This window comes from Lytechinus pictus, chromosome 2 (genome assembly GCF_037042905.1).
Source record: "Lytechinus pictus isolate F3 Inbred chromosome 2, Lp3.0, whole genome shotgun sequence".
NCBI classification, from domain to species: Eukaryota; Metazoa; Echinodermata; class Echinoidea; order Temnopleuroida; family Toxopneustidae; genus Lytechinus; species Lytechinus pictus.
In genome coordinates this window covers 51,396,877-51,419,034 of record NC_087246.1, presented here as the reverse complement: position 1 = coordinate 51,419,034, position 22,158 = coordinate 51,396,877, and the positions used below count along the sequence as shown (strand labels likewise).

Below are 22,158 nucleotides of genomic sequence, written 5' to 3'. Positions count from 1 at the left end.
GCACCACGTCTGCGTATTGATTAATTGTTATGGTTCCACCGTAATGTTTCTGTTTCCAAAGATAGGTTTGTTATCTTGTGTAATGATAAAGTGTGTGTTATTTTACTTTTTTCATTGCGAGGGGGTATTGCCAGAATAATCTGCTTCAATATTGCTGCATAATGTGTCTATTGAACATATGAAATTATCAGTACCTGGTGTCCTCTTTGTTGACCTTTTTTTAACACAAAGTTTACCTTTTAGTATGGGACTGTCACTTATATGTTTATAAATAATACAAATGATAATTGTGATTATTTAATATTTGATATGAATCTTTAACTGAATTTCGTGTAGTATTATCATACTCTTCAGTCAGATATGTATTGTGATATCAAAGGCTCCTTGGAGGCTTGCAAAGACACAGTGCAACACGGCTTTGCAATTCATAGCTCAGTATGGTTTTGTGTACAAAGGCAATGGTGTATGATGTCAGACCATGTGACCAGACATTATTGTAGAGGCAGAAGATATTAAGATGATTTTATTGCCTACATACATCAAGCTATGGACCAATCAAATTCTTAATGAGATTGCGGATTTGTCAGTTTATCCGGGCAATGACCTATGACATTGATTTACAGATGAATAGGGCCCTTTAATTTATTCACCATGTGTGAAGTATGAACACTTTCGATGATTTGCCTGAGATTTTGCTGTGTCATATGTCTGACCAAGTACCTGTAGGTCCATGGTCTGACTGACAGTCCTCTATCATGGCTACATTTCTGAAGCTGATAGGCCCCGTCTTACAAAGAGTTACAATTGATCCAATCAATCGTAACTCTATGAATATCCATCAGTGTCATAATTTTTCTACTGGAAATTTGCAAAATGTCCTTTGTAAACAAAGGAGAACACACCAAATTGTCAAGAAATCAATAAATTATGGATATACATTCATATCTATAAATTTTTTTTGGAACAAACATGCATTTTATATGTTGACTTTGCTGGCTTTCCATAGTTGCGATTGATCAGATCAATCGCAACTCTTTGTAAGACGGGCCCCAGATCATTCATAGCTGTCATACACTCTTCTGCTTACTCATAATCGGTGAAAAATTATTTCAGCCAAGATAGGTTGACCTACAGATGATGCATACATTCCAACTTTGTTTTTTATTTTCATTTGTATGTAAATAATTTAGTGATGGTTCTATATGGTGATTTTTCAAGGATTTTGTTTGATGCCAGTGTTTTGTTTGTCTTTTGTCCTCCACAATACAGCAAACTAAAGCAGCTGAACGGTTTATAAGGTAAACTCAATTCTTAATTTTCCTTTTATTCTGATTTCATTTTGATTTTAAGTGCTTATTCCAGGAAGTGACCTTTGTCCAGTTGATCTGCGTATGTTATATCTTATTATTGTTATATAGTCTTGTCGATCTTACTTCAAGATAAATTGCCCTTTCACTTTCAGTAGCTCCCGTGATATGGAGTTACATTTGAAGAAAAGAGGAAATGAGTAGATTGATCAGGGGACATTTTATTAGCAAAATTAGTTACTAAATCATGGTGTGGTCATGGTCTTGAAAGGAGTTTCAGGCAAGATTTGAAATTACTTTTCCGAAATTTTAGTTACAATCGCATGATTTGATCATGGTCTTTAAAGGTGTTTCAGTCAAGATTTGAAATTACTCTTCCCACATTTTAGTTAAAATGGTTTGATCATGGTCTTAAAAGGAGTTTCAGGCAAGATTTGAAATTACTTTTCCCAAATGTTCATGAATCGTTCTTGCTGTGTGCACGAAGAAGAGAAAGTGCTGCAGTCATTTTCAAAATCCTTATCCCTCATTGTTCTTTTACCTTATAACTATAGAATACCGTGCAGATAATACTGTAATATCAATTATATTAAGAAAAGGATGTTTAATCTTCTCGGTGATAAAATTAATGTAGTACATGTATGTTAAATCTAGATGAACTCTTATTTAAAGATTTAAAGGGATGGTCTGGGCTGAAAATATTTATATCTTAATACATAGAGTAGAATTCACTGAGCAAAATGCCGAAAATTTCATCAAAATCGGATAACAAATAATAAAGTTATTGAAGTCTAAAGTTAAGCAATATTTTGTGAAAACAGTTGTCTTGAATATTCATTAGGTGGGCTGATGATGTCACATCCCCACTTTCCGTTTTCTTATGTTATTACATAAATCATAATTTTTTCATTATTTCATACTTGTGTGAATAATATGTCTCCCTTATAATGAAATAAGTTGCAGCAATAATATCTAATGCACTAAATCAGTTGTCAATCCAATTTTTCTAGTTCTTGGAGGAAAACAATTGAATAAACCTAATTTCATATAATAAAATACAAAAGAACAAGTGGGTATGTGATATCATCAGCCCACCTTATGAATATTCATGACGATTTTTTTTCACAAAATATTGCTAAACTTTAAAATTCAATAACTTTGTTATTTGTTATCCAATTTTGATGAAATTTTCGGCATTTTGCTCAGTGAATTCTACTCTATTTATTAAGCTATAAATACTTTCAGCCCGGACCATCCCTTTAACTAAGAATGTGTGAAATATGAAATGGTGTTCAGTCACATTCTGTGGTGGCATTATTATTATGAGTTAGTTATAGATGCGTGATATTGATTTTATTTGAGTGTATTTATGTCTTTTTCCTCAATTGATTGCATATTTATTACATTCCTGGTAATAATTAATAATCAGAAAATTGAGCGCTTAAGAACATCTGTATTAAGCGCCTTATAAACCAATTATCATTGTTATTTTTTTTTTCTGTTCATTTTTTAAGGAAACTCCAATTTCATCTTGCCAAAGTAGAAGAGCTTCAGGAGTTGTATGAGAAGGAGCTTAAAGTCAGAGAAGGTAAAGCAATGAATAAAGGAAATTACGTGATTATTTGTTTTATTTGGGCAATTCCAGAAAGTATGTACATCAGACTCCCGATATATGTGGAACCTTCGTGAAATGGTTTGTCTTAGTTTTCAAGTTCATGTGAAATGTTGTAATGCTCTCAAATTATCAGGATTCCAGCAGTTCATGAAGTAAAAAAAGAATGCATGGATGAACACTGGAATCAGAAAGACAGTACAGTTATTATTCAATTGAATTGCCAATTTGAACCCCCCCCCCAAAAAAAAAAATGATTAGTTCCAGCATGTATGAAAAAGGGAATAAGAAACATTGATAGAAATGAGCATAACTGGATTAATTTTCAGTTAATTTGATAGTTGATACCAAGCTAGGATTAGGGGAGAAATAGGGGTAAATGTGATTATGAATGCATTCTGTACTATTTATCTAAGAATAAATAACTTCTGTTTTGCATCATCAGAGCTCCCCTCCACAATGCTTTACAGTAATGCATATAATTGGGAGATCATTTATATAATTGAGTGATTAAAATTCAGTAACCAAATATCATTGTGGTATCAGTTGAGTTGCCTAGTAATATATTTGAGCCAAGAATCACATTATAATATCAGTTTGCTGAAAATTTTGCATTTATTCTATATTCATTGTCTAGCCTAATATGAATTTGTAAACATTAATTGCTTTTTTTTACATCCCATGTTGTGTTATAGGTGCGGTCAACATGGTTAAAGCATATCACGATGCCCATTCACCTAAAGCCAAGGAGCCTGTGAGTGAGGCTAAGGTTGGGGTTCGAGACTGCACGCAAGCATTGTGCCATATGGAGGCTGAATTGGAGGCTAATCTTGGTGCCTTTGTATTAAAGATTGAGGGTGAGGTTTGGTTTTATCAGTATTGGATGATTGAAGTTCTTTTTCATTTCATTGAGACTTATATTTTTATATAGAACATTCAAGATCATTGAAAAAAAAAGTGTGATATAAAGGAGCAGATATGAACAAAAAAATGAACAAAATAATTTTGGCATACTAAACTAAGAGTTTAAAAGTGAAGGTTTCATTTAAAGGCATATATGTGCAGTGCCCCTTCAATACAGAAACTTTGTAATGCGATTTATTTCACAGACTGAAGTAGAAGTAAAGTGTTTCAAAATAAACACAGTCCATTCTCTAATCATATTAGAAGTTCACCATTAACAATGTCAATTTTATTTGCTGTTCATTATGTAACATGTAACCTCTAAGATCTTTGCTAAAATATTATCTTACCTTTATGAGTGTTCTATGATTTATATATTTTTCAATTGTAGGTATTGCTGGGTTTGCACGAGTGACAAGAGGCGATGTCTTTGAAGTAAGTATCTTATCCTAACTTCAGGGACCCATTTCATAAAACTTGTTACAATGAAAATTGTAATAACAGATAAAAGCTACTGAAATCCTTCAATCTGATTGGCTGATAGTAAATTTGTTATATAAATCGTGCCTTTGTTATTATAACAAGTCTTTATGAAACGGGACCTTGATCCTAACTTCAGGGGTCCATTTCATAAAACGTGTTAGAATAAAAATTTGAAATAATGGATAAAAGCTACTGAAATCCTTTAATCTGATTGGCTAATAGTAAATTTGGTATTGAAACTGTGCATGCAAGTCTTTATGAAACAGGACACTGAACCGAACAGAACTTTGCAGACTTGACATAACAGATTTGGCCATTCATCATTGATACGTTGAGTGACATTTAGTTTAGTTGTTATTCCCAGAAATTGTATTGTCTCTAGATCAAGGAATGTTTTATTTTCCTTGTCAGTGGGTATTTTTAATATACCTTTAAATGCTTCAGTCAGACAATGTCATAGCTACTCCTAATGAAGAAGGGTGGAATCATATAAATTCATTTTCAGTTCATAGAATTAAGTCAGTGTAAAAACAATGATTTTTTCCAATTCTCATAGCATTTTTGTAACTTTCTTTTCATCCTTTCTGATACTTTGTCTTTAATCCGCAGATCACTTTCAAGTATGGCTTTCAGAAGTGGAAGACGAAATGTAAGGTAGAGAAGGATCTAAGTCAGACGTGGGAAGGTGATGAGATTGTGCTTTATCCTATGGTTGGAGACTTCCTCACGATAAAGGTATGAAAGTTCCATACCTCCCAACATCAATTAGCATGATTTGGCACATCATTATTCATCATCTACTTCCTCTCCTATAATTCATATTTGGAGTGCTTTACAGATTAAAAGTAATACATAAAGTATATACATACGAAATAGGTGTGCATTCCATTCATAGAATCATTGCAATTCAGTTCATATAGCTGTGGAAAGTAAGCAACAAATGTATAATTTTACCTTTATGTAATATGATGCAACTGGGAGGGTCTCAATATGAGTTCATGTGTATGAAATTTCTGGCCACTCCTGTTTATCTAATAAGGCATTATATCATCATTTTGTATGACATTTAACCCATCGGTCACAGAGATAATTATAGCATTGTCTTTTATGACCTTTGACCTATAGGTCACAGAGATCAGGGGTATTGCAAGAGCCAACGTCACCATTGGAAACCTGGAGTTTGATACGTCAGATTTCTATGGAGCAGAACCGCAAAACTTGACTATAGATGTGAATGAAACTGGAACAATTAAACTGAACATTATTGTTACATGGAGCCCCTTCCATGTGGATGAAGAAGATCTCAAACAGCTCAACAAGAACTCGTATCACCGGAGAGAAAGGACACTAACAGATTCTATGATCAATGTTCATGTAAGCTAGGCTCATTTACTCTGCGCCTTTAATATAAACACAACCTTGTTGCATATCGAAGTAGAACATTTCAGCCTCAATTCCGATCCCCATTTTCTTTGCTAGATTTTTTTCAAAGATAAGAAGTGCAGTAGCTTTGTAGCATTACAACACAGCTCATGTGTTCCAATTTTGGTATAGGTACTTTTGGGTAAGTATTGGAGCACCGTTGAGCTTGACAACCTTGATAAATGAAAGTTGCCCAATATCAATTCCCAAGCAAAAGATCAAATGTCATTTTCTTAGTGTGAATTAGTAAAATTCAGTGGGTTATACCTGTGTATATGATAGTGGTGAAAAGCTATTCTCTATTTTACTCTATAGGATTATTTCATGCAAACAGCGGATGAGGGAAAACCTTTTTTTTAGCATAGAATATTAAATAGGGAACATGTACGACTGAAAGCTTCGTCTGTTTTGTTTATCATATCTGCAATAAGAGATGTAAATGGAGATATATTGTAATTTTTGTCTCCAATTTTCTTGCAGCAAAAGAGATTAAGTACAGCATCAACATCCTCTTCCTCCGACACTCCACACTCACCGATGCGTCCAAAACAAAATAAGCCAGTAGAGATCTCATCGTCACCAACCTTAACATTAGAGGAAGCATTACACAACGTTGTTCGCTTATTGGAGATCTTAACGGGACAGTATAGTGAACTGAGACCATTAGAACAACAGATAACTCATCTAGACTCATTCCTCAAGGTAAATTACTACTAAAACTACTACTACTACTACTACTACAAGTACCATCTACCATCAACCACTACATAGGGAAGAACAATGCTCTAGGGAGTCGTCAGTGCCTTCTAGGTCACCATGAACTTCCCCCTCCAAACCAATCTATCCAGTGGATATTGGAAACTTTTTTTTTCTTCCACATATTGAGTAAAAAACATACAATGTCAGTACAATCGAATACATACATAAATAATAACAATACAAGTATAAATAGTTGCTTTCAATCACTATTAGACTCATGTCATTTTTTCTCATATTGGATCACCACTCACTACATATTCAGGTACATTATTATATTCCCATTCTGCTGTGAGATGGCTTCAATATAATATGATGGCTAGCAGGAAATCCATGATATGCCCAATAATGATCAAGCCTCTATTGAAGCAAACATTAGTCACTAAATGATCAGAGACCATTTTGGTTTCACCCAAAATCACTTGAATGGTGCCTGCTGATATCCCACTGCGGCCACCATAAAATGAACAGACTGTTCTGGTTTCGTCCAAAGTCACTTGAATGGTGCAGGCTTATATCTCACCACTGCCACATAAATGAACAGACACTAGTTTGGTTTCACCCAAAGTCATTTGAATGGTACCAGCTTATATCCCCCACTGCCATCATACCATTAAATGAACCAAGACCAGTATGGTTTCACCCAAAATCACTTGAATGGTGCCGGCTTATATCCCACCGCTGCCACCATAAATGAACAGACACTAGTCTGGTTTCACCTAAAGTCATTTGAAGGGTGAGGGCTGCCTTATATCCCACTGCTGCCATCATGTCATTCAATGAACAGAGACCAGTATGGTTTCATCCAAAGTCAATTGAATGATGCCTGCATATATCCCACTGCTGCCACCATTTCATTAAATGAACAGAGAGCTGTTGGGTTTCACTCAAAGTCACTTGAATGGTGCAGGCTTACATCCCACCACTGCCACCATAAAATGAATAGACTGATCATTTTGTAGCCAGAGTAATTCATTTAGATTACCTTGGTATTTTTCTTACCCAATAGATAACAATTACAATTGTCTGAGGCTTCACTTTTCGATTTATATTACATTGTAATCCAGACTATAGCTGACTTAGGGGGTGTTGCTAGAAAATATTTGCGATCAATTGCAAATTTCAGTTGCAAATTTATGAGTGATGGGTCAATTTTAACTAAAGCAAATCCATTTATACTTGTTGATACAAGAAGGAGACCACCAATCAATTGCAAATTTGCAATGAAATGCATGACTCTCAATCGATTTTGAGAGCTAAAATTGATTTGCGATCAATTGCATGTTCTTGCAACGCCCCATTAGACAATCTCATGTCTAGTGTAATTAGTGCTTTTTCACAGATCTACCCTTGTTCTTCTCTTTTTTTTTTGTAGAAGAATCTTGATAAGAAGCGTCGTGAGTCAACCATCAGTCTTTCAGTCAAGAACGCTTTAGATAGTTTTGACTTCCTGAATGAGATAGATGAAGGTCTGAGTGAAACAGTTGATTCGTCTAGCATGGAAGAGTGAGTAGATGTGTAGTGATACCCTGTTCATCATACTTGTCATCAGTAATGAAAGCTGAGCATTCTTTGCGGATATTCAAATGCCTCAATTTCAGTAGCCTATAACAAGAGCTCTTACTGTTCTTTGATTTATGAAATAGCGCACACAGATGTTTTTTCTTTTATCGAGTGTTCTATAGACTAGGGATACCACTTTGTAGACTTTTAAAACTTGTTTTCAGCAATAGAAAACACACTTTTTGTGTAGGAAATGGCTAATTCTAGATGATTTTCAGATCTTTTTTATGAATTCTAAGTGGTATCCCTGCACATAACAAGTCTAATTGCAATATTTCTGTGCACATTTATGAAAACCGAATTTTGTTGACATATATTATAAAGTTCTGGGTAATTCATTAGTCCAAAATAATGGCGGAATGAGAAAATCGATTTACACAAAAATAATAAATGCATGTATCAATAAATATATTTTAGGTGTTGGAATAATCTTTGACTGATGTCATCTTCTGACCAAAACAATTTATACCTTCCTTACCTTGGATGATATTGTGTATATTACTCTTATATATGCAAATGTTTTCAACATTTCTGTAACTTTCAGAACAAATCGCAAGAATGCCTTTGATAATGTTGACGGTGTAGCCGTGTCGTCAGACCGTCTTAGTGACTCGACATGTATAGAAGAGGACCTCCCATCACAGGTGGAGCTTCGTGGCATCAGGTCACCATCCAGCAACTCATCTGTCAAGAGAAGCAGCAGGTTTCTGGACCTTAGTGAGAAGAGGGAGAGTCGTATGCTGGAGCTGAACGAGCAGCGGGGGAACCGTCTCCTAGAGTCTCCAGCAGATAGTTCGTTCGGGAGCATGAAGCGTCTTCCTGGTTCAGAAGAGAACTTGACGACAGGAAGTGAATCCATTGATGTGACTCTTACTCATCATCTCATGTTTACGGAATACCTGTTGAGTGTAAGTAGTTCACAAAGATACTAATCATATGTTAGAACAGTTAAACTTTACAGCATGACATCTAGTCTTAAGATTAAATTTAGCATCATTTAATCCTTTGTGGTATTGTTCAACCTACATTGCAGTCAAAACTGTCTGTGTTGATCACGGACCAGTAGCAGTTATTGTGAATCTTTTTGCTATTTGATGTTTCAATGTATATGACCAAGTTCGGATGTATTTTGAATATTCATTGAGTCAGATTCCTCAAATCGGTTGCAGTTTCGTACCAAGCATCATTTACATGATCCTAAATTCAGTTTAAACGTAAATTGGTACACTTTTTCTCTGTTTTTTTTATTTTTTCATTTCACTTATTGTAAAGTAGTCAGTGTTTGGTCATTCATGGTCACTTATTAACAAGTATCCTACTAAATTTAGAGCTCACTTGATTTCTATGGCTCATGTTGGGATGTCTGGTTTGTCATAAAACTCAATCTAAGACCGCACATGGTGATATTATGGGAAACAAAAATCGATGTGCTCTGGACTTTGTTCCCTTGCTTTAATAGCAAAAATTTTGTTTTGAATATTTTTTTTGATATAAAAAAAACTTAAGAAAAAATTAATACTTACAGAACAAAATGTGCTCATAGTTTGGACCTATACAATTGGGAGATACATGTCACATCTGGCTCCCCATAGTTAAACTGCAAATTAAGCCCCAGTTTAAGATAAACTGTTTATGTTTATGTCTATGTTTTTGGTTTGTTCTTTATTTTTGTTGTTGTTTATTCAAATGTTTTATGTTTCTTGCAATCTAAACAAGTTGATTGCATGATTTTCAGTAATGAATGTTAGCCAGGGAGTTGCCTAGATAGGCCTACTGGCTTTTTGATACTCCCTCACGTCTCATTCATTACCTTATGTATTTTGTTATTTAGTCCAAATTGTGCAATTTTCATTGTTATTTTACTCTATCATCATTTGACTTTTTTTCCCCAATGTACTGTATCTTGTTTTTTATTGAAGTGAAGAAAAGAAAATTTGAATTTGAATTTGAAAATATGGGCCTATGACTTTACATATCTATATAATAATCATTCTTGTCTTCTCTGCAGCATCTTGGTGCATTTGGTCCCCTCAAACTGAAGGAGACGATAGCATTGAACAAGCTCCAGCAGCAAGCGGCAATCATCGAGCAGCTGATTGTGCTAGCAGTCAGCGGCGTCCATGTCAGCTCGGCGGACGAAGGTATTAGCAGTCGTACCCATCGTATACTAGGGCTGGGTGAGCAAGGATACTACATGGTCATTCACATATAACCACATCTATTTATCTTTCAACCCCATATTTAAAGCCATCAAAATAATTATTGCAATGATTACTAAGAAACGTATATTCCATTTGCCATTCCTAACTACTGGGTTCCCTATGGACATTCACATAATATCATATTCTCATCTATAAACCTTTTCACCCATTGCTTAAAACAAATTTGAACAAAAATATTTGCAGCAAAATTTGATAATGAATCACATTGTACAGTTTTCAATAAAAAAAAACCCCTCAGATTTTTCAGAGGTCTTACACTTTGAAATATTACATCCATAATCATGCTTATGACCAAATATGTATATAATAACAGCACTGAAATTCCTTTGCATGTAGATTTTACAATTAATTTTTATTAACATGCAAAGGTTGATGTGCAATAATACTTTGTCCACCCCCCCCCCCCCCCCCCGGCCTGACCTACTCTTCTTCTTTCTATTTCATTCTATATCTCTTCCTTTGCTTTCTTAAAAAGTGAGTGACCTTGTAATGCCTAGCTTGCCCAGCTTATTGACCTACCTTTAACTTTTAAGTTGAATTGTCCATTTTGCAAACTCCATTATACTTGGCAAGTGACAAGGATTTGAAGTAAATCCTTGAATTTTCAGAGTGTGTGAATGTCTCTAAGACCGCATCACATGTATATCTTAGCGATCGGTCTGTCAGTTGATGTATACATCTAAATAAACATAATCAACAATTTAAATAACTGTCAAAATCAGCCTTATGATCTATTGCTACTTGTTTGTTACAGACTCCAGACATGAGTTTCATACCCCCTTTTATTGTAAAGAATGAATCTGCCACACTGTAATTCTCATGTGGCTTTTCTCAAATTGACACCTCTTTAATCAAGTGATCAGGGCCATGTTTCATATAAAAAGTGGCAAGTTACGGATAATTTTTATAAGCCACTGAAACAATGCAGTTTTATTGGCTGAAAGCTAAATTGTCACAGATTTCTAAAATTAGTTAGTGAAAATAGTTTCATGAAATGAAGCCAATGTTTTTACACCTGCAAAATGGGACATCCCTCTTTAATGAACTTAATTTTCATAGGTGGTAACAGTGTAGAGGATTGTATCTTATTTCTCAAAGTTTTTCTATGAGGATTACAGCCTGAAAGAAATCATATGCTTATTGCTCTACTTATTTCATAATAACACATTATAATCATTCAGTTTGGTCGCAATCATCTGCTTAAAGAGTATGTTGCATAATCACTTGGTTCATGGTTTCTACAAGTCTTACTTGTCCTAATTTTAAAATTTCCACATCATTTTAGAAGTATCATTGAATTCAAAAGTAACTTTTAAAAACTTGCATTGTGACCTATTTGATAAGATGTGATTATGCAGCAATTAAACCAATAGCCAAATAATTTAATACTGTAATGGTACATGAACAATATGAGAAATATGATAGGTCTTTAATATAAATTTATGTTTGACAGATTCATACTGCCATTCACAATTACTAAGATGCTATGTGTCTAGACAGTTTGACATTCAAATTTCAACAACAATCAAGTTAACAAGCAAATGAGAAATAGCATTCTGAGTCTTTTCTTGTAATCCTTTTATAGTTCTTCCGGAATTGAAGCTGAATCTACCACTCTTGGAATTCTGGGAACAATGCAGAGAGAAGGAGGCCCTCTATGTGAATGCCGACTCGTTTCTTCTTCAGCTGGATGTGAAGTTTGGAGCTAAACTCCGAACGAATCACCCTGAGATTGCAGATGATGGTAAGCATCAAGAAAAAATAGTTTATCTTTGCTTAACACGGTATTCAGGGAAGCGAACCAAGAGAATCATCAAATGACCAGATGCAATCCCCCGATTGTATAAGGCTTTCATCCATTATGATTATTTTGATTGTGGTTGATTTTAGCCTCTGTTTTATTCATAAGGATAATATTAAGGATTTCATTTACATGTGTATTAAACAGATAAGGTTCAATGAGCAATTAGTAAAGAAAATTGTTAAAATGTAGCAATGACATTATCAATATACGAAGCAATAGTAAAAATGATTTTGTAAACCATAGATCGCTGATCATACATTTGTTTGTCTGTGAAAAGATTTGGATTGTTTGCTGTATATTATGTGTGTCACTCTGCCCAGTGGCTACATGCCTAACTGAAGTTTATATTTACCCTGACATAGCAACACACATGATTCATTGACTAAAATCCATTAAACTCCCTATTTTTTACTTTAAAATCCATTATTTAAGACCAAAATAGTTACAGTGATAGATATTAATCCAATACATATAGGGTTGATTTAATATTCCACAGTGTGTGTAATCTGGGCCCCATCTTACAAAGAGTTATGATTGATCCAATCAGTCGTAACTCTTTGGAAATCCATCAGTGTCATAATTTTTTCTACAGAAATTTGAAAAATGTCCTTTATAGACTAAGGGGAACACACCAAATTGTCAAGAAAACAACGGAATTAATGGATATACATCATACCTAGAAAACATCTTGAACTAAAATGCATTTTAGATGTTGACGTTGCTGGCTTTCCATAGTTGAGGTTGATCAGATCAATCGCAACTCTTTGTAAGATGAGGCCCAGATCATACACCTTCTGCCAAATTGGGCCTACCATTGTAGGAAAACTAGTGAATCTGTGATGATGACGACATCTTTCTTTTTCCTTGTTTCAGTATTCCATAGTGTGTGCAATAGGATCATAGAGAGACCCGCAGACTTGATGAGCCCTAAGACTATTATCACATTATTCCAATACGTCTCCTACTTCACACAAGAGAACAGACGGCATCCGGAGAAATGTCTTAATGACATCACCAATGAATGTAAGCACACACCACCTTTGATATTACTTTGTAGTCCTCACTTTCTGGAGTATGTTTTGATACAGTAATTTGTCAATCAAACCTCAAAACAATGAAAATCTATCTGAAATTTGTGAGTTTTGCCCGTCATCATCGTCAGTGTTTTGTCTTTATACTTCAAGCAAACCCTTGATTTATACTGAGACAGCTTTCGGATGCCCCAAGACCTCCCAAGTAACTTCTTAATGATGCATTTCTTTAACAAAAATAAGTAAATAAAGATATAAATAAATGAATTGAAATAGCTGTTATTCACTATGACTTTTCCCAAGTCTTTACCATTTGCCTTTCCGTTGTTTTTTCTTTCCCCTCTCATTCTTTATTTCTTCATTGTACCTAACAAATATTTACAAGTGCAATTCTCCATCATAGGTACTCAACCCAAATTTGATTTCAAAGCTAATAACTGGAAGTAGCACTCTTCTGAAAGAATTAGATGAAATAATTTTTTATTAATTTCTATTGCATTTTTTATTTCACAGTTGAATTAACAGCAAGTTTAGAACCCGGTAGACCCGAGCTCCTGCGAACCATCAAGAGGATTCCCAAAGGCTTTCTCCTACCAGCGGGTAACCTGAGGGCGCTAGGTTTATTGCTCCTAGAGGACAGCGCCACCGTGCAGGCAGCGGTCAGAATGTATCTAGAATCCATTGCTAAAGAAGACGACATCAGACAGAAGGTAGCCATTTTGTTCAGTCTCATAGAGCAGAATTCGCAATATCCCTAGTATCGAAAAGCAGTTTACTAAGGGTAGCTAAAGGTGGTAGAGAGGATTTGAAGTTTGAAAATTTTAAAAGATTAATAGTTCTTAAAGATCTGAATTTGTGAGGTTGCTGACAAATCTTGGTTTTCGAAAATGCATTGAAAGTGAAATTGGATAAGATGATAACTTGAGTCAAGAGAATTCTTGGTGTGATTATAAAGAATTCAGGACAAAGAGGATAATCCGCAGGAAATTCAAATGGTTTGTACTATGTATGAAAGAAAATGGTGTCCAAGTTTTGTTTTTGTTTATATTGATATTAATAATTTTTTTCCTTACAGGCTGTGACAGTGTACCTGGAATGCCTTGAGGAAAGAGATCTGTCGCTACGTCAGGCTGGTTGTGCAGCTCTAGCTGCTATGCAGGTTAGCTATCTTTCATTCTTTCTCTTTCCTATCTCTCTTTGTATGTCTCAATATCTGTCTATCCATCTACCCTCCCCATTTTCCTGCCCCCTTCAAGACTCTTCTGTCTCTCTTATGCTTTGCCACCCCACTCCATTTTTTTTTCAGTCCACCTCTATTTTCTGTGATATTTTTGAGGTAGAAGTTAGTAATACATCTATTACTAGTAAATGTGGGGGCGTTGTGGTCTAGTGGTTACGGCTCTCGTCTTTCAATCCGAGGGATGTGGGTTCGAATCCCAGCCACGGCGTGTTTTCCTTCAGCAAGAAATTTACCCACATTGTGCTGCACTCGACCCAGGTGAGGTGAATAGGTACCCAGTAGGATTTATTCCCTGAATGCTTTAGCGCCTATACGGCGGCTCAGCTACAGCCGGGGTAATAATGTATCAAGTGCAGTAGAGTATATGCAATTGTAGTAGCTGCGCTATAAAATGGAACATATTATTATCAGTAGGAGTAGTAAATCCAAGGTATAAATCCAATTTTGACCTGATGAACGAGAGAGAATGTCTGGATTTACCACACACCTGCAGTAATCCCCTTCCATTTTACCCCAATCAGTACATATGTTATCAATCATTGATCCTTGAATATCAATCATCAATCAATCATCATTCATTATTATTACTATGAACACATCTATGAAATATATTCATATGATTGGCTGATCAATATATACCAAGGCAAATAATTTTAGTTCTGTGCGTTACATTGCATGAAACTTTCCCACTTTCAGGTAATCATATAGAAGTTTCTGTGGATTATTTGATATGCCACTATCTTTTAAAATCTGTTAAATTGTGCCTTCAATTATGATTTTGTACTCTTCATGTTGTTGTGGGAAGTTTTGAATTCACTAATTTCTGAAGCAATGGTTTTCTGTTTTCATAGGCATCAGAGTCATTTGAACAGTTGGTGTATTTAGTACGCTGTGATATTGACGATGTGAAGACCACAGCCAAGGAAGCTCTTATGGCATTTGGTAAGAATTTTGATTTTCGAAGTACATGTATATCCATTGTAATAATGATATTGGTGATGATGACGATGATGAAAATGATGATGATCATCATCATCATCATCATCATCATCATCATCATCATCATCATCATCATCATCATCATCATCATCATCATCATCATCATCATCATCATCATCATCATCATCATCATCATCATCATCATCATCATCATCATCATCATCATCATCATCATCATCATCATCATCATCATCATCATCATCATCATCATCATCATCATCATCATCATCATCTTTGGGGAATAATGCTAGAATTGAAAGTTCACCTCAATGGTATCAATTAAAATAATTGATGATGAATTGAATGATGGAAGTTATGAATAAATGACTGCAATACCTTCATGATTGAATTGATTGATATATTGAGTAATAGAAATTTGGAAAACAGTAAATACAATATATTATTGAACATATAAAATTAAATCAATTAAAATGTTGGTTAATAACTCCTCAGCTTCTTTACTTATTTCTACTACAGGTGAGGAAGGAAGGCTAGCTTATGAACAAGTATCCTACTCTCCATATGTGGCCTATGAACACCAGTATACACCGAATGGTGCTCCGTTGATGACAACTGAGTTATAGCATCGGTACGCACTCAACAGTGCTCTGATTTTTACTGAAGCTTAATACACTAGCACTAGTATACGCTCAAGGAGTGTTCTGCTAAAGACTACTGCAATATAGCACCAGTAAACACCCAACAGTGTTCTTGCTAAAGTGTTTGGTGTTATGGTTCCATCATGCACCAAGCATGTTCTGCTACAGATTAGTGCATCATAGCACCTGAATACACTCAACAGTGTGTGTTTTGCAACTAATTACACCTTTATGGCACCAATGGACACTTGCCATGTTCTGATGATGAATATGGCACCGTAAAACTATTATACGCTCAACCAGTGCTCTCCTACAGACTACAGCATTTTAGCACAAGTATACACCTGGCAGTTTTGGGGCTTAGGGTAACGGCATTAAAGCACCAGTATAGACTCAATTGTGTTCTGGATAACACTACAACATTGACTCACCAGTATGACACCACCAGCTTACACCTGACATTGAACCAGAATAAACAGTATTATATTAACACTTAAATGGTTACTTAATGATGACTTCATGTTTAGTATGTGCCAGATTTCTTTACATAAGAGAGTGAATAAGGTTTTAATTCCCAGTTAAAGTAATCAGTCATTAAATTAAGAAGTTTTCATTAACCGAAAATGATTAATAAAACACCACTGATTATTAAAAAAATCTACTCTTTCTTGTGATATAAATCTAAAAATATCCTTAATGATAATATCTATTATCAGAGTTCATCTAAATCTGTATTTTACTTCTGCCGATATTGTGGCATGTGACCTCAATTCCGTCACGATTTATTCCATTTGTTCCTATTTCACTTATCTATTCATAGCAAACATGCTTGATAAAATTAATCACATCTTTCCATGACGTTTTTTTCCTTCCTCTTTCATCTATACCACCCTCTTTCTGATCCAATATGCTTTTGGCTTGTGTACATATGTTCGGAAACACTCGGTCTAATTTCATGAAGTGTTGTCTTTAAACCCTTAAAGTCCACATTTCATTTGTTTGGCTGGAACCTGGGCCATTTTCCTGAAGTTGTAATATCTACTTTGAGTTTCACTTGATGGAAATCCTTTCCAGACTGATTACCATTTTGTCTTTGCCAGATTAAAGAAGAGCCCGAGTACCGTATAGACTGATAGAGCCAACAAAATTGGATGTTAGACAAACTTGGTTTTAGAACAAGTGGAATACAAATAGTAAAGATTAATTTTTGTAGATCGATTAATTATTGTAGACACAAAGGGCGGTATTCTGATAGCATGGTTTAGTTAAACCTGGCTTAACTTAGACCACACTTTTATGGAATGCCAGTTGTCAACTCAATCACCAATTAAAAAATTTTCTTATCCTGCTGCAAAAATTGTTTTAAAAAAATGAGTTAGTCATGAAATGGAAATAATAGGACAATACAAAGATATGAACTTTAATGAATTAATTGATACATTATAATTGCCATGAATATGGGAGAAATACATGTATTATGAAGCCCAGCATTCCATAAAAGTGTGGTTTAAAATCCTGGTTTCGACAAGGTTTAAACCTAGGTTGATCAGAATACCAGCCAATGAAGTTAGACCATGTTTAGTTCACTTAGTTGTTAATTAGACCGAGTGGAGACAGAAGAATTGAGTGTGCACCCTGAACACATAAACCGTTCATTTCAATTTCCTTCTCTTCATTACTTTCACAAAGGGTTTCTTTCATACCTCATCTTTCCATGAACTCATGTGGTAATATGAAGAAAAAAGGCCCAGTTACAAATATGTGATACCAAATGTAATACTGAGCACAATGTCAGATATGTAGTATATCCAAATCATGTATATTGATGAGAACGTCTGTACACCAGTATTGGTTATATGCCTCTGCCTAAAGGATGTCAGATGCATGTGTTTATTCCTAAATATTGGTTATGTATTGTTTGTTTTTCTTCATGAAACTGTGGTGCTAGCAATCAACTATCCAAATAATCTCTTGATACATAACACTTGTCATATCTCTGTGACAGTATGATGTTAAAGGGTACTTTGCAAGAGCTTAGATTTTATGTGTGAAACGGGTATCAAAAAGATTCGTATTTGCTTTTTCTGTATTATGTAAGGTGTATAAGCCTGCTTGATTTATTGTATGGCAATCATCACAATGTGCATTTTCCAGCAGGGATGCCAGGAGGGATGTGCGGAGTTTGATTTAATCTGGGATATTTACATTTTCTCTCTGAGAGAGAAAAAAATGTATTTAACAATCGTTCTTTAGTTGATAACCTGAGAATCATGGTATTACCACTAAAACATTTCAATATGTGAAACAATTTAAGGAGAAGTGTGTAGCTTCCTTCTTTCAATCATGGTCAGTGAATAGAATCATATTCTTCCGGTTCCATGTAGGAAGGAATGCCAGAGGTAACCATTTCACTTCATGATAATAATAATAATAATAATAGGCATTTATGTTGCGCAATCTATCTAGAAATAATCTATTCCGAGGCACGTTATTATTATTTTACCCAAGCTTTAGCTAGAGCTGCCTTCCAGCGCTCAGTGCATTTCAAGGAATTAATCCTGCTGGGTACCCATTCACCTCACCTGGGTTGAGTGCAGCACAATTTGTGTAAATTTCTTGCTGAAGGAAAACACGCCATGGCTGGGATTCGAACCCACGTCCCTCTGATTGAGAGAAGAGAGTCGTAACCACTAGACCTCGATGCCCCCACATGCCTCAGTAAATCAATCAAACAGGAAGAATATATCATCCCATTTATTACTAATCACTCACATTAAATTCAAATTATTGGTAAAATTTGAGATGTCAAGGAGTCAATTTCGGTTTGGTGTCAATCTTACGTAATCACACTGTAATATTGGTTTAATAGCGAAAAACCACAAGGCCACCTTCTAAACCATGCTTTGATAAAAGGCATCTTCAGAATCATTAATTAGCAAATGCTATGTAATTGATTAATAAGACGATATGAATTGTAAATATGAAAGTTGAAGCTCTTAGAGCTTAATTTGGAGATATCCTTGCCAACTAGTTTATTTCTATTCCCTATTTGGCAAAGTGCACATGGCATACATTATATGTTTATTTATTGAGTCGTATCATTGTGGACCTACGTAGTCTTAATACTATGTACTGATGCATATAATGCATCTTTGGACAAGATGAACTATTTTTTATGAAAGAAAATGATTTGTGAATATTGATCAGTAATTCAGAAAATTTAAGAAATATAAGATAAATAATGTATGTAATTTGTATATATGCAATTGAAAGTGGATTTTAATGTTCACCTATGGTCGTTCACTATTCCTATGCATTATATAGAAATATGAAAATACCAACTTACCCTTTTGAATGAGTTAAAGTCGAATCCAATCTTGTGTATTGGTTCTGGAGTACCCTTTATATTGCCAAGCTACTGTAGAAAATTGTAAGTATGTAGGTTGTTGTCTCGAACACAGAATGCATAGTAATCACAATGTTTTCAATAAATATTGTCACTATTTTCGTATTAGAATGAAGATTGGGCATAATTGAAGATTTCTAGTGATCACATGAGTTTTGTATACTTACCATACAATTCATTTCGGGCATTGATATTTCATTAATGATGCATTTTGTAAGTCATATACACCATTTGTTGCCATAGCTATTTCACTTAGGCCACACAAACTTTAATAGATGACCAGATTATGATAAGAAAAGAAACACTGTATATTTCTTATTTCTCCATAAGCTGCATAAATTCTTTCTACTATTTAAAGCCCAGTCTTCTTTGAACTGAATCATGACGATTCAAACCATGTGATTTCATTGTTTCATCTTTGAAACCCAGAACTTTCCGACAAATGTGACTTTCTCCTTTACTTACATAGTCATGGATACCAATTTCTTTTGTTTCATTTGGAAATGGAATCAGTGGAGCTATGATTAATACATTCCCTCTTTGTTTTCTGTGTCTTCAATTAAGTAAAGACAACATGGTACATTCATCGATATCATCATCATCATAATCACCACCACCACCGCTGCCACCAACTACTATCGTCGCTATTGTCAGCATCACTACCACCAACATCATCATCATCATCATAATCATCGTCTTCATCACCACCATCATAATCATCGTCTTCATCACCACCACTTCCAATGCCCCCAGCACCAGCACCACCATTATCCTCTTGATATTTTCCCCATTGATTAAATATGCATGAGAGACAAGAAGCATGCATCATCATCTTATCATCATTATCACCTCCACCAATGCCCCCAACACTCGCAACACCAGCATTATCCACTTGATATCATCATTGATCAAGTGTGCTTGAGAGACAAGAAGCACACAGAATTGTTGTAAGATCTAAGTTGTCCTATTGGTATGGATAAGTGCCGGGATGTTTAGCTCCATGATTGGACCTTGTATACCAGTGTACTGGTTCCTACTTTCCTTATTGACAGGTGGTCTTCGGCACAATGACTCGATTCCCCATCATCATCATCATCTTCCACCTATATCATTTTAAATGCCTCCTTTCGGGTTCCATATCCCAGAACCCTCAAGTAAATTTCAGTTGTGGTTACTGTGTCTTTTTTTAAACTTCCTTTATGCAGGTGTCACATCTCTGAAAAATGTTGAGAAAAAAAAAATCTTAAATGTAACTATAAATGCTTTGAAGCAAAGCTGAGGAAGGATAGCTTATAGGCCAATGTTCAGATTCTGAGAAAGTGAAGTGGCGTCTAACCCACTGAATACTTTCTTTATATTCCAATTCTGAAATTTCATGTATTTGCATGAAAGAAGGAAATATGCATGTACCTGTCTCTGAAAAAATAAATCATGAAAGACTTTAGTCCTAGATTATCCCCCAGAAAGAGTAAATGCATTGCTAAAAGCCTCCAAATCTGATGTGCAATACACTTATTAAGCCTCGAGAACTTGTAACCACAAAGATCACATTTCCACTATTTGGTTTAGGTGACGAACAGTCTTTTGGACGCACTGTAATGTAAGATGAGAAAATGTACCGTATATGGACTAACGAGATCTGTATAACCAGGCATTTGTTAATTCTGTGGTATAAACTCTGTGTCAGTAGAGATATCAAACTTCTTTAGGGTGATTGATGGAGTTAAATATATTTGATCATGTGATTTCCTTTTAACCAATCATATTTCAAAATTCTTGGTATGTATGATATAACTATTCCCCTCCCATTTAATACAGAAGGTTTTATTTCATTTCTTATGACATTTCTTCTTAAATAGTGAAGGTGAGAAATGTTTAATTAAGCAATTTTTAAGTGTAAATGTACTACATTATTGCATTGACATGTAAGGATGGTTCAATATATTGTAATCGTGAAAACTCACAAAGGAGAGACTGTCTTTACATAGATGAGATATGTGACTCGGGCATACTGTCAACTTTGTGAATTTCCTTTTTACTTGCTTATAAACCTTAATCCAGATCATACATGCTTGTCTTTTAATATCACATAATTAATGAAAGAGAAAATATGGTTACATTGTAGCCATGACAATAATCTATTGTGTATAAAGTTGTTACTTGTCAAGGTAGATGTAGATCTTGTACATTTTGTAAGAAAACGAATATAAATTATATTTCAGAATAAAGTAAGTTGCCATTTTGAATGCAAATTGTTTACATTTTAACCACAATGGTTAAAGATGAGTTATGTAGCCCTTGTGACATGCACTCTTTATTTTTTTCTTTGAGATGATATAATGCAGATAAAAGAAGGAATAAAGTCATATGTGAGAGGAAGAAATGTTCTAAAGATGTGTTTTGTCATTTCTTTGAATGATGATTCCAGTGAAAAATAAGGCTAATGACGAATATTTAGCACGTGTGAAACCAAACTACAATCCTGAAGGCTAATCACAATCACGAATTCAAATTCTACTCCGGAGGTGAATTCCAGTTAAGTTTCACTCAAATTAATTTTATGTGTGAAAGGCTTGACCTCCAAAACATCTTTTGGGGGGCGGAGCTTACGTGTCCTTTCAAGGACTTCCGTGTATATATTAAAATATATTTTGATTTGAATGATAAAGCATACTGTATTCATCATAATATTGAATAATCCATATCCATTGCATCTATAGTGTTGTCATTACGATTGTTGGCACTGGTTGAAAACTCCAAATTTCCATCCAACACTTCATTAACACCCATCTAACCAGCACTAATTTCCCC

General features: G+C 34.8%; 1 protein-coding gene across 2 annotated transcripts in view; it reads left to right on the top strand.

Annotated features, from left to right (window-relative positions):
* Positions 1 to 20,777, top strand: part of LOC129254028 (rho family-interacting cell polarization regulator 2-like) — a 33,878-nt gene extending 13,101 nt beyond the window's left edge. The window contains exons 4-19 of one of the 2 annotated variants that reach the window (XM_064095099.1): positions 1,270 to 1,298; positions 2,822 to 2,895; positions 3,615 to 3,776; positions 4,214 to 4,257; positions 4,915 to 5,040; positions 5,431 to 5,679; positions 6,208 to 6,429; positions 7,859 to 7,989; positions 8,591 to 8,954; positions 10,055 to 10,187; positions 11,854 to 12,012; positions 12,946 to 13,095; positions 13,617 to 13,813; positions 14,179 to 14,262; positions 15,195 to 15,285; positions 15,820 to 20,777. In XM_064095099.1, coding sequence (XP_063951169.1) covers positions 1,270 to 1,298; positions 2,822 to 2,895; positions 3,615 to 3,776; positions 4,214 to 4,257; positions 4,915 to 5,040; positions 5,431 to 5,679; positions 6,208 to 6,429; positions 7,859 to 7,989; positions 8,591 to 8,954; positions 10,055 to 10,187; positions 11,854 to 12,012; positions 12,946 to 13,095; positions 13,617 to 13,813; positions 14,179 to 14,262; positions 15,195 to 15,285; positions 15,820 to 15,926 — 2,322 coding nt within the window. In that variant the 3' untranslated portion in view covers positions 15,927 to 20,777. Of the gene's footprint in view, positions 1 to 1,269; positions 1,299 to 2,821; positions 2,896 to 3,614; positions 3,777 to 4,213; positions 4,258 to 4,914; positions 5,041 to 5,430; positions 5,680 to 6,207; positions 6,430 to 7,858; positions 7,990 to 8,590; positions 8,955 to 10,054; positions 10,224 to 11,853; positions 12,013 to 12,945; positions 13,096 to 13,616; positions 13,814 to 14,178; positions 14,263 to 15,194; positions 15,286 to 15,819 lie in introns of both variants that reach the window. The other variant, XM_064095098.1, reaches the window with a different exon arrangement.
* Positions 20,778 to 22,158: the final 1,381 nt, after the last annotated feature.